The sequence below is a fragment of the Cannabis sativa genome, chromosome 9 (genome assembly GCF_029168945.1).
Source record: "Cannabis sativa cultivar Pink pepper isolate KNU-18-1 chromosome 9, ASM2916894v1, whole genome shotgun sequence".
Taxonomy (NCBI): Eukaryota; Viridiplantae; Streptophyta; class Magnoliopsida; order Rosales; family Cannabaceae; genus Cannabis; species Cannabis sativa.
This window is the reverse complement of record NC_083609.1, coordinates 49,398,647-49,411,440: the sequence shown is the minus strand read 5'-3', so window position 1 is coordinate 49,411,440 and position 12,794 is coordinate 49,398,647. Positions and strand designations below refer to the sequence as shown.

Here is a 12,794-nt window from a genome sequence, read left to right as displayed (position 1 = left end):
TACAATGCGTACCTATATTATTTAACAAAATAATAATGTACAATGTCCAATATTGTTTTATGACTACAATTCGCCGCAAGCATGACTGCTCCAATGTTTGAAGAGGCGAGGGAATTAACTAAGCAGTGGAAAACCAACCAAAGTGATTAATTATATTTATTAACTAATTATAGTGCTATTAAAATTGCATGATGGCGTGGCAATCAACATGGCAAGCGCTGAGTGGAAAATGTCAAAAACATGCCACTAAGTTATTAGGTTAATGAAAAGAGCATTATTATTAAGAATTAGTGGTCCCTAATATTATTATTAAATTATTAGATGATAGTTTATAAATGGTTTATCTTTTTTTATAATAATTAATTATTAAATTAGAAAATGTAATATCACTTTTAAATTCACTAACGATATAAGGCACATTCTAACTGCCCTTAGCATTAATATATATAATGAATGAATGATATGAGCTTGTGTTGAAAGCTTTAAGCAAGTATCCATTAAAAAGTTTCCATAGCATATATGCTTAATCATAGAGTCATATATTTATAATCTATTTGATTTTCTTAATTAAGGTATTATAAGATTTGTTAAGAAACAAACAAATAGTAGTGTTTATATAAATAAATATAATAATATTTGTTTGTATTTTTACAGCTCATCAATTCATCACTTAGGATATTTGGATTTTACTTTAAAAAAGTTAGAGCCAGAATGCTTGGAGAGAAAGGTTACTCATTTATATACATATATATATATATATATATATTTATACATATAAAAAGGATAGAATAATTAGTTATCTAGATATAAACACTACTATTTGTTTGTAAGGATGCTAATATGCATAATTATGTTGATATGTGAAAGACTGGTCCTCTGTTGATGTAGATAGTCATATAAAATGCTTACTAAAGTTTTCCTTATAATAATTTGGGCCAAAGGAGAGAGCTTTATATTTATTTATTACCAAGTTTATTTCATATGATAAGTCCCTATATAATGTGTAGAGCTTCTTCTGAGATCTGAGGTGTAGCTAGGAAGAAGTAGAATGTGTTTCTATCGATGGAAAAAAATACCATCAATTAAGGCTCCTAACCACCCTCAAAGGCTTCCAATATTCCATGCATAATATATATATGTCGATTATATAATTACTACGTGTATATTAAATAATAGCGTGGGCTATTGGAAGTTCTTTGAGGAAGGTTATAAGTCTTAACCATTATTATTATTATGTTCATATACTACTCGTATTTCATGAATCATGATTTAAAGAAACAACAATATCTGCACACACAACACATTTGTATATACTCACACCATGTGGATATATATATATCTTATAATTTTTGATGGGTTTATTTGGTCATCACGACTACTTCTAAGCTATATGTCAGTAACACATGCATTATATAATAATTTGGTTCAGATCATATTTTTTTACTATGATAAAATTAAACCTCGAGCTTGTTTTAGATATGTCATGCATGGCGTCAAATTTGGTTTATTTATTTACATGGTAGTGACGATCCGCGACCGTTAACCATCATATATGTTTGAAATATCTCATATAATTAGTTAAGGTTGCGTATCATATATGGGTATTTATCGAATCGATATTTCCAGGGGAGCGCCTTCTCAAGCAGCGAACAGGTGGTCTTCCTCAGGCGACGCGGCTTCTTCTTCCTCGTGGCTGTTTTGGAGTTCTGTCGGAAAAGTAGGTCAATGAAGGTTTGTAAGCCATCGATGGAAGTGCTCAGATCCGGCAGATATATCCAGGTTAGTGGAGCTGTGAGCAGGGCGGAGCCAGAATAAAATATTAGGGGGGCCATTAATTTATCCTTGTGTGAAAAATTTGTATCAAATATATTTTTCATATAATTATAAAATAGTTTTAATACAAAAATACATTAAAAAAAAATAGATTTAACACCTAAAAATTCCATATCATGCACTCAATAATAATAATAATAATAATAATAATAATAATAATATAAATCATTTATATAATCAAGTAAGATAATTCTTGTAAAAAAAAATCTTAAAATTTGTATTTTGAATTTTATAAGCACACACTTGATATACATACAAAAATAAAATATTGTATTACAAAATAAATGAAGAAATATAATATTCTCTCAATTTTTTTTATTAAACAACAAAAATTAATCACAAATTATTACATATAAAAGTTTAAATGCTTAATAATGCCTTATTGCTTTAATAATATATAATATCTATTATATGTGTTTTTCTTCTTTAATTATTTTTATTATTTTGACTTGTGTACATTTGTAGTAAAAATATTAAAATTAATTTTAGATCAATTATTCTTAAATATTAATTTACTTGACATTAAAAGAATGTAGATCTCACTACAAAATACATTATAAATTTTAGGTATATAATTAGAAATTAGATTAAAATGTGTGTACACAATTATCAATAAAATTAGTTTTGAAAAATCAAAATATAGTAAAATAATAACATAGATGGAAGATTACTAAATGAAAATAAGTAATATATACTATGTAGTGAAAAATTATTGTAATTGTATCCATAAAATTCAGGGGGGCCACGACCACCCAATGGTATAATGTGGCTCCGCCCCTGGAGCCTGTGAGCATGAAGTTGTAGTTCAGTTCGTCTTCTGCAGTTGGTAGGGCTCTGTGCACGGCTTAGTGGGTCAACGATCCCACTGTTGGTTACAGCCGATTCTCGATGGATGTCGGCTTCCAGTTTTGGGGCTTTGCTTGAGTTAATTAGGTGGCTGTTGCGGTGCAACGAGATCTCCCTTTTTGTATTTTTTTTTTTATTGTTGTGTTTATAGTTTAACTTTGTGTAATAATCTGAAATCAGTTGTAATCTTTAGCTCATAACGGAGATGAATTTTTTAGTTGATTCTTAGTTTGTGTTGTCTTGAAATTTGTCTTTGTTGCCTTAAGGACAATTTGTGTTTTGTTGTATCCATCAGGGCTGTAAACTGGTGCTTCATTTCGAGCTTTTAGAGTGTTAAGCAAAAATTTCACATTTAGAATATTAAAAATAAATGCAAAATATAATTTCACCTATGCTCAATTTATAGCATAAAAGTTTATTAATTTAAATTGGACCCATCCAAGATTATAAGAATAATCTCTTAATTACAATCCTTTTATTTAAAGGAAATAGCCTTTGATTCCAATTATAATGACATTAAATAGTTAAAATAAATTTGGGAAATTTGGGGTAAATTTGGAATTGCAGCTGAATTCAGTCAATTTAATTAATCGAGCTGCCTACATACCTTCTTTGTGAAGGATCAAGCCACTTGTAGTTCAGAATACGATATTTAGAATTTGGATATAAGGATTTCGGTAGATGACCACTTTCAGGAATCCTTTGCCATTTAAAAATTTAAGAAAATTCCTAGGTGTATGAGCTTTTATGGAATTTTGAGAGTTTGTGTTTTTATACCATTTTTGCGGTATCAGCGACTGCACTTAGTCTTAGCAACTAAGTTGCCTGAGTATCCTTTTATAGGAATCAAGTCAAAAGTAGTTCCGAATTTTAATTTTTTATGAGGTGAATGACCTCTTCTACTTTGGAATCCCATTTAATTTGTTATGGCTTTGAATTTTAGTGTACTTTTTAATTTTCTAAGTAAAATTACCATTTTAGGATTTTTGTGAGGTTAATGACCTCTTTAAAATTTGGTAAGGTGAATGACCTCTTTAATATTCCAAGATTAATTTTAGTGAGCTCATTTGGAATTTTGTGCCATTTTGTATGGCTTTAGGATTTTACCACTTTTTGGTGATAAAATTTGGGCTTTGAAATCTTTTTATTATCTTTTATAAATAAAAGATTATTTGGATGATATTTTAATTTTTTATTCCAAAATTTAAGGAATAATAATTTATCTTTTATTATTGAATATTATCTCAAATTTAAATTATTTAATTAAAATTAAAGATAGTATCTAAGATATTTATTGTTATGATTCAATTTCTATTTAAAATTAAATTATACAACTCAAACAGTGTATTATATATATGTATCCATTTAATTTTATACACATAAAGTATATACATATATATTTTCATTTTTTTTCGCTTTGTAAACGTCATTGGAATTGTGACGTAAGTATATATATATATATATATTCTTTTTTATCGCATAAGCATAGGTATATATATACTTTTTTTTCCTCTTTTTTTTTTTACTGACTATAGTGCATGCTTGCTTTTCTCCTTTTTTTCGTTTGTTCGAGAAATTTGTTTAGAAGACACTCGCAGTCTTCTATGCGATTTTTTTATTGTTAAACTTTGGCATTTAATTTAGAAGCCTTGTTCACTTTGAAATAAGCAGAGGAACTTTCCAAGTGACACATGTTTCTTATTTTCAAATAGGCATTCATATATATGAATATACTAGTTAAAAGTTACGTGCCGAGGCACGTAAATATTAATTTTATTTAGAGTTTAGTTCTTTATTGTTTGATTTATATTGTAATTTATGATCATGCGAATGATTTGTTTTATTAAAGTAATATGTGAGCTATCATATTTGGTTAGTAAAATATAAATGGGTATATTTAAGTCATAACAAAATAATTTAAAGAAACAATAAAAATTAGCATTATAATTTAAAGAAACAATAAAAATTAGCACTATAATTTAAAGATAGATGCATGGTTTTTAGGCCAAGTTTTTCGACACAACACAAGAAGGCTCTCCTTCGGTCCTTTCTTTCCCCTGGAAATAAAGAAAAAGTATGCTCTCATGAATTGTACTGTCACTCACACATAATCGAACTTCAGAATTTCTTTCATGAATTGTTAATTCCTTAGGTTTCCCTAAGCAACAAAGTCCAATTAATAGAGAGCAAAAGCTAATGTTTCTGTGTCTAATTTTAATTCAGCTGTTATCACAATACATGAAACAAGATTGTCAACAAAGAAAAACTGATTTGCTTATCAAAATACTCTCTCCCAATTCAGTTAGGTACTGTTTGTCTAGTTGGTCTTTCAATTCTTTTCTCCACCCTTGAATCAACTTCTCATGTTTGTTGATAACCACATTCTAGTAATGAATTCAGCAAGATCCAAACACCCTTGCCTTCAAGAAATCAAATAAACGATAGCAATGAGAATCAAACTCAAAAGTATCATAATTGCAAATATTAGGAAAGCAGGAAAGGAAAAAAAAAATAATTCAATAATACATACATGAAACTATTACAGGTTACAAGAAAATATCAGTAGAAAAGAATAATAATGTAAATAATAATAACAACATAAATATTGAAAATTTCATACTGACTTGGCGCGGTAGCTCCGTGAACAAAATAATACTTTGCAAACTCAGATGGAAAATACATTCTAACAACAATTCACAAATTTTGTTGGCATACATGACACTAAACTTGACTCTAACTATCAAGCATACTCTTCTTTAATAGGATGATCTCTCACCCTAATAATTTTTATCGCCGGCAAATAGAATTCAACTATTTGGCCTGCATGAGTGGCTATAAAAATAAACTGAAAATAACTTCAACAATAAATTAATAAATCAATATAGTGTACTCATATTTAAGTTTTTTAAGGTTAGCCACATAAGAGGTGAGTTTTTCAATTTCATTTGCTCATTACACTGTCCGAACATGCTTGTCAAATTACAAAGCCAAAAAAAAAAGAAAGAAAGAAAATGAAAGGCATACCTTTCATGTTAAAAGGAGCCAGAGAAGATCCTCAGACAGTGGTTCTCCATCACACTTAACAACATGTAAAATTCTTCGACATTCAGGAATAGATAGGCCTCTAAAATGGACACCCAACAGAAACATACATAATGAAGATAGGCAAACATAACTATAAACTCTGATTGCACCAAAACCAAAGTAAATATGTAATATTCTAACCCAGAATTTCAAGTGTATACCCTTCTGGGTCAAATAATGAGGTGTCCCATAGCAGTCCAGTCATTCCTCTCATTCCACCAATTACCTTCCTAAATACATATATAAGATGTAAAATATATTAGTTTACAATTTACACAAGATAACTTGTGGGGCGATATATTTTTTCACTTGTAAAGTATTTTGATTACAATGAACATTCAATTTTACACTAAGGAAAGTGAAAAGAAAAAACAATATTTAAATATCAACAGTATTATTGCCCAATTGAACCTTTCTACGTTCTGACTTTAATGTCTTCAACTGTTCCTGTTACTATACAAAACAAGCACAAAATTTTAAGCTTCAAATAATATAAAATTCAGTAAACTTCTTAATTTTGTTCTTAATAGTATCTTTATATGTTTAACAAAAAAGGAAAAAAAAAATATGAACTTTAAATACATGTTGTATGGCACTGCATCAAATTACATTGATGTAAAACACCAAATATAAGTCAAATTCTATATAGGATCTGGTTATCAAAAAAAGCGCAAAAGGGAGTCATCAAATGAAAAACAATGTAATTTTATGAAGACAAATTCACAAACCTGTTGTTGATTCCCTAAGCCAAGAGTAAGGTCCTATATGAAAGAGGAATAATGAACATAAGAAAAGTATTTAAATGTTATCCACTCCTCACTTCTAACAAGTAATTGGTACACAATAACCACAATTCACTAAAGTAAGAAAAGGACTGCAAGCCTCGTATAAATTGTTATATGAATTCAATTTCACCAAAATTTTGATAAACGATATTATTTACTAATTAATAACAACATAATTAATTATAATTTGTATTAGGGGTTTATAGGGATGTTAATAAATTAAATTTTCTAAAAAAATAAATACAAAAAAAATTGAGCAGAATATTAATACATATATTTCCTAGTGTTGAATTTGAAATTCTTTCACGAGAACGTATAATTAGATAAACTTACAAGAATGAACAAATGAATAACTCACATGATATGAAGAGCTCTAAACTTGAAGCCATTTGATAGAATTCTTGAGGTTTGACTGCTCAATCTGCAAAACACACTCATCAAAACTAACATTTGGATCAAATTAGAACCTCCCAAATCCAAAACATAAATTAATAAATCAATGTCTCGATTTGAATCATATGAATGAATATGAGATAAACTTACAAGAAGAGAGCAAATATTTAATTTGGTATGGGTATATGTTGATCAAGAATGACGAAATCGTGTCGCGCAAGAACTGGAGGCGCTTATCTGATTATTGATAATTATTGATATATTTATATAATAGATTGAGAAAAGAAAACAAATAATTAAAAGCAAAACACATAGAAAGGTAATTACATATGGGACAAAAAGGATAATAATTAGTAAAATTAAAGCTATGCCAAATTATGAAATATGGGTAAAAGTTTTAGAATATTGTTTCTGAGAGCGAGGTGGACGTTTTCCATGGCTAGAAGGAGGAAGCTTTAGTTCTCTGATAGATAGGCACGTATGAATTGATATTAGGGAGAGGGAATTCAATTTTCCTATCTATTCGTTTCATGAAGATATTTTTAGATGGACTGGTTGTTAGAGTTTTTCTAGGAGAGATTTTAGGGGTTTCAAAGGAAGATGGGATCTGATGGGTAATTTTGTTTATTAAATATATTTATTTAAAAAAAGATTGTTTAATTTTTTGGGTTTAATTATTGGGTTTATTTATTTGTTAACGTTTAACGTTAAGAGTCTATTAAGTTAATCGTGTAAGGCTAAATAAAAAACAAAATCGTTAAACCAAGAATCGTTAAACTAAGAATTGCCGTTAGATAGGCACTTTTAATATATAAAGATATCATAATCAGTACATATTTATAGGAGCCACTCTCACACTTGTGCGATTTTTTTTGTTTAGCCTATAAAGTTACTGAGGAGAAATCACATATATACATATATTGAGGTTCTATTTAATGGTGTTACTATATATATACATATACTTATATGTGATCATACATTTATCTGTGTTGGCACTTTATTATTGCGCATGTATATATATATATATATGCTTATCACACTTTTTTTTTTTTGACTTTTCTTGTTTTATATATATATGTGTATATATCCATCAGAGTTTTATGGCATATATTGAAACTTTGAGATTTATGTTTGGAAAGAATACAGACACAATAAAAACTTGAGCAGACATACATATATGTATATATAATATAACGAATCATCAGATTTGAGGAAAATCATGTTTTCTTCTTTTTTTTTTCTTCATTTAATTAGTGGACCTGACTCATATATAACCCATATGTATATATACATATATATTTTTATGCTAATTTATATGTGTATATATGTGATTTCAGGTGCGTGTCTCCTCTCGATTCAAACCCAACGATAGCATTTTGACTGCAATTTTTTTTTTTATACCAATTGATTGGCACGCTATCAGGTGTAGGTCATATCCAATTTTATATTTTACCATATACAGTTTTGATGGTATTCTTATTTTATTTTTTTTATAAGAATATTTTATGGATGAGAACATCCAATTTTTTGTGGAATGAGGGCATTCCATGGATGAGAGCATCCAATTTTTTGTGGAATGAGGGCATTCCATGGATGAGATCATCCCATTTTTTGTGGAATGAGGGCATTCCATGGATGAGAGCATCCATTTTTTTGTGGAATGAGGGCATTCCATGGATGAGAGCATCCAATTTTTTGTGGAATGAGGACATTCCCTGGATGAGAGCATCCAATTTTTTGTGGAATGAGGACATTCTATGGATGAGAGCATCCAATTTTTTTTTTTGGAATGAGGGCATTCCATGAATGAGAGCATCCAATTTCATTCATGGAATGAGGGCATTCTATAAATGAATAGAGAGAAAAAAGAAAATAAGAATGAGAGAGGAGCAAAATACACATCAAAAGAAAAAGAGAAATAGGAATGAGTTCATTCCATGAATACTTACCCTTGAAGCTTTCTTGATTGTTGCCAAAAAAAAAGTATCGTTTATATTTTTTTCTTTGTGTTTCTTTTCTCTCTTTCTTAGACTTTTTTTTTCAAAGTGTCGATACTTTTTTCTGTTCTCAACTTCTCTTATTTGTAGACCCTATTTTTTCCAATAAAATTATTTTTTTTTTATCCTGTAACGTAAAGGATGAGTAAAAATAGGGGAGTGGGGAGTTGAGATCCTATTTTCTCTCTATTTGACTGATATTTATTTATTTATTTTTTTATTATTATTATTTTAAAACAAATAATGAAATAATAATAAATTTATTTATTCCTCTTCTTTTTTTTTCTTTTTATCGTTCAACAGATGCCCCCTCAAGCAAGTGCGTGTCATTTATGTACACACATCTTGCTTGAGAATTTTGTATTTTATTTTGTCTGACCTACTTTTTTTGTGCAGTATGTCTAATTTTAGGGGGCTTGGCTCTCAACGAGCTCCGAACAATTTAGGAAGAGAAGTAGAGATTGGACCATCTTATCGGCGCTCCATTTCATTGAATGAAGTAAAAGCATCCAATGATCATCAAGATCCTGTTTCTTTGTGTAAGATTGAAGATGTAATCTCGGGTGACTTACAATATAATTCTTCGCTTGATGATAATGTTGTCCAGCACACTCGAGGCTTTGGTCCCAATTTCTAAGCTAAAGTTCTTGGGGATATTGACAATAAACAGGATGCTGATATGGATTACCAAGTCACTGTGGACTTTTATCCAAGCCTTCATCGTGTTTTAGTAGAGAAAAAGGCCAATAACAATTTTTTCTTTCATGGACATGCTGTATTTGCGACATATCTTATTGAATGGACAGACCTTATTTTTCGCACAAGTCGAGATACTTTGAATCACGCTGGAATTTATGGAGCTGTTTATATATCAAGATATCCATTCAGCTATGAGAGATCTGTATGGCGAGCTTTTCTGAACTCTGGGGTCCTCTGTCTAACACATTTCATCATAGCAGCGGTGAGATGGGAATATCTCTGTATGACTTGAAGGTTATTGGAGGGTTACCTATTTTAGGAATTCCTTATGAAGAGTTCATACCTCTTAACAAAAAATTGGTTGGTGGCACTCCATATCATTCTACTATTGCAGAGCTTTTAAGGTTCCACACTCAAATTTATAACTATTTGAAGAGTGTCAAAGTTTGTGCCAAATCAAATGATATAAACGTATCTTGGGAGCAGTGGATAGAATTTTTCTATAGAGGGAAAAAGATGTTTCAAGGTATGAGACAAAACTCGACTTGTGAGGCCATAGGAGAAGACGACCAAAGGAAAGGTAAATCAAAAGTTAATCTTCACTCTATTCCATTGAACATTTCAAAAGAGGGTAGTCTTGCAGCCTTTCTGTCTTTATGGCTAAGTCGTTTTGTTTTTCCTACTGAGGGCTCCAACATTAGACCTGAAACTTTTTATATGGCTTCAATGATGGCCCACGGACACAAAGTTTCACTTGCACCCTCTGTTTTGGGATACATTTATCGAGCTTTGTATGATTCAGCCATACATGGCCAGGGGCGAGGTCAAGCCTTCTTACTTATACATTATGTGATAGGTTGGTTAGCCGAGCATTTTCGCCATCTCTATAGTGGTTGGGATCTTATGGATCTTCCTCATTTAAGTAAGTATGGCGGGATCCCTGCTGAACGTCGAAGCATGAATGGGGCTAGACATATTTTAAGGGGAGAGGATTATGTTATGCATCGGCCATATTCATTTCCCATGGAGAAAGATCTAGAGTATCTGGATAATGAAGATTTATCTGATGAGAAATTTGAGTTACTGATTTCTATGCGTTCTTCTTTGCTACCCGTAAGAGTGGGTAACAATGCATATTTAGAACCTTATTATCCTAACAGATTTGCTCGCCAGTTTGGTTTCGATCAAGGTGTGCCCTCAGATAAGTTTTGTCTGAGTATTCCTAGGAGGAGGCAGTGTGGAATAAGCGAAATCGCTAAAGCTTGGGTTTTAATATTAAGGAGAAATACTGGCATCCACTTTCACATTCCTAGGACTCTCCGTATGGGTCAATGCACGTGGTGGTACTGTCGTTGGTGGGTGAGGAGTTGCATTCCATACTTGGGGAGATCTGTGAAGGCCATTCATTCAACATTGTCCAAGCAACCATTCAAAGAAGAGGAGTCAAATTATGTGATCAAAGACATTCGCTTACTTTACTCCAACCCTGAAGAAGTTTTTGAGAGATGTCCTCCTCAACATAATGAATTTACTGGCGCCAACTATGCTTATACTGACTCGGACATTGGATCAGAAAATGTCCATTCCTTAGTCCCACATTTCAAACAAAAGAAACGTGCGAAGCATGACGAGTCTAGTCGTATTGAAGATGTCTTCTTCCCACTAACTCAGAGTTCAGAAATGCCACCATCTGATACTTGCTTCGGAGCTTCTAGCTCTAGGGATGAACAACTTATCGACTTTGATGGGTCTGATGATTATGTTAACAAAGGATTTGACAGTGAGGCATTGCCTGCAGAGCCAACCATTCCACCAGAACCGATTGTCTCAGCAAAGACGGGTACTCCATCATCACTTGTTCCTTCAGATTTGCTTATTCCTCGACCGAACCCGGTGTTGACAGTGTCAGCTTCAGCAATCACCAACTCAGACTTGAATGAGCATACCAAAAAGTTTGTGATTGAATGCATGAAAGACATTCTTCATTTGTCATCTTCTCCTTTGACCACATCAGACATTTCAAAACATCGTGCTGACGTGAGTATGCAACTCGACGTGTTGAGTACCCTTTGCGGGCATTATAAATGTGGTTTAGCAGAGGTTGCATGGTTCACTGACTCTGTCAATGATTTGCTCAAGGCCCAAGAAAAGTCTCTTGCTTCTGCTCAAGTTGTTGAGAATGCCCTTAGTCTTGATGAATCTCTTATCATGGATCTTCTTCGTCGTGATAAGGATAATTTGGCAGCTATAGATCATTTGTCCATATCTGTCACTAACAAGACAAAGGATTTTGAAGATTTTAAAGCAAAGGAAGCAGAGATTATTGCAGCGGAACTAGCCATACAACAACGACGAGCTGAGTTCGAAGCCGATAAAGCATCGTTTGAGGTAGACCTTTCTAGTCTCAAAGATTCCTTGAAGGAGCAACAACATCTCGCTGAGGAGATAAGTCGGTCAAAGGACCAAGCTAGTGTAGAAAAATTCCATGAAGCTGAGAGAGCGAAAGCAACACTCAAGATTCAAGAAGAAGAAATCCAGAGGAGACTCGGCGCTTTGACTTTATTTCTCCAGATGGACTGAAGATCTTACAACTTTGCTTCTAAAACTTTTTAGCTTTAGTTTTAGTTTTAGTCTTTGTTAGCCTTTTTTTTTTGTTTATTAGCCTTGAGGACTAATAGTATTTTGTCATTTAGACCTTTTAGAATTTTGACTCCTTTGTTAGGAGGAATAAAGAATATTTATTTTTTTATTTTGTGGCTGCATCCAATTTTTGTTCAGATTGCCTACGTACCCTTTTAAGGGATCAAGCCGTTCGTAGTTCTTTACAATTTTTTTTTTGAGGAGATAATTTTTTTATTTTGTGTGGCTGGGCCTAGTTATAAACTAGATTGCCTACGTACCCGGAGTGGGATCAAGCCTTACGTAGTTCATTGCACACTCGCCCTTTTTTTTAAGTGCGCTGTCTACACCATGGGTAAATACCCTTTTGTTTAAGTGTAGAACTTTTTGATGAACTTCCCATTAACACACGGATAAACGCCTCGACCTTCTGAATTTGAAAGTTCATATGCCCCTCTTAGGAAGACCTTAGTAACAACATAAGGTCCTTCCCATTTTCCCTCAAATTTGCCTTTCATCCTTCTAGTTATGACAATTG

General features: G+C 31.7%; 1 protein-coding gene and 2 long non-coding RNA genes across 5 annotated transcripts; 2 read left to right on the top strand and 1 right to left on the bottom strand.

Annotated features, from left to right (window-relative positions):
• The first annotated feature begins 226 nt into the window (after positions 1-226).
• LOC115722103 (uncharacterized) lies at positions 227-2,907 on the top strand. Its single transcript, XR_004012780.2, has 2 exons — positions 227-1,779; positions 2,571-2,907. It is a non-coding gene; the product is annotated as an uncharacterized LOC115722103 (long non-coding RNA).
• A 1,719-nt stretch (positions 2,908-4,626) lies between these two features.
• Positions 4,627-7,655, bottom strand: LOC133030957 (uncharacterized). Of its 3 annotated transcripts, XR_009684500.1 has the most exons (5): positions 7,092-7,655; positions 6,907-6,969; positions 6,492-6,524; positions 5,704-5,993; positions 4,627-5,099 (listed from the first exon to the last, which is right to left on the bottom strand). It is a non-coding gene; the product is annotated as an uncharacterized LOC133030957 (long non-coding RNA). The 3 variants fall into 3 exon arrangements; XR_009684501.1 differs by having other exon boundaries at positions 5,704-6,969; XR_009684499.1 differs by having other exon boundaries at positions 5,704-7,655.
• Positions 7,656-9,335: 1,680 nt separating this feature from the next.
• Positions 9,336-12,217, top strand: LOC133031451 (uncharacterized). Its single transcript, XM_061104949.1, has 3 exons — positions 9,336-9,501; positions 9,583-9,918; positions 10,083-12,217. Exons 1-3 carry the CDS (start codon positions 9,336-9,338, stop codon positions 12,215-12,217), a joined length of 2,637 nt encoding a protein of 878 aa, XP_060960932.1.
• Positions 12,218-12,794: the final 577 nt, after the last annotated feature.

Coding starts and splice junctions, on each gene's coding strand:
- LOC133031451 (XM_061104949.1), top strand. CDS start 9,336: ATGTCTAATTTTAGGGGGCTTGGCTCTCAACGAGCTCCGAACAATTTA. Junction 9,502..9,582: donor GATTGAAGATGTAATCTCGG/GTGACTTACAAT, acceptor TCTAAGCTAAAG/TTCTTGGGGATATTGACAAT. Junction 9,919..10,082: donor GGTGAGATGGGAATATCTCT/GTATGACTTGAA, acceptor AGAGTGTCAAAG/TTTGTGCCAAATCAAATGAT.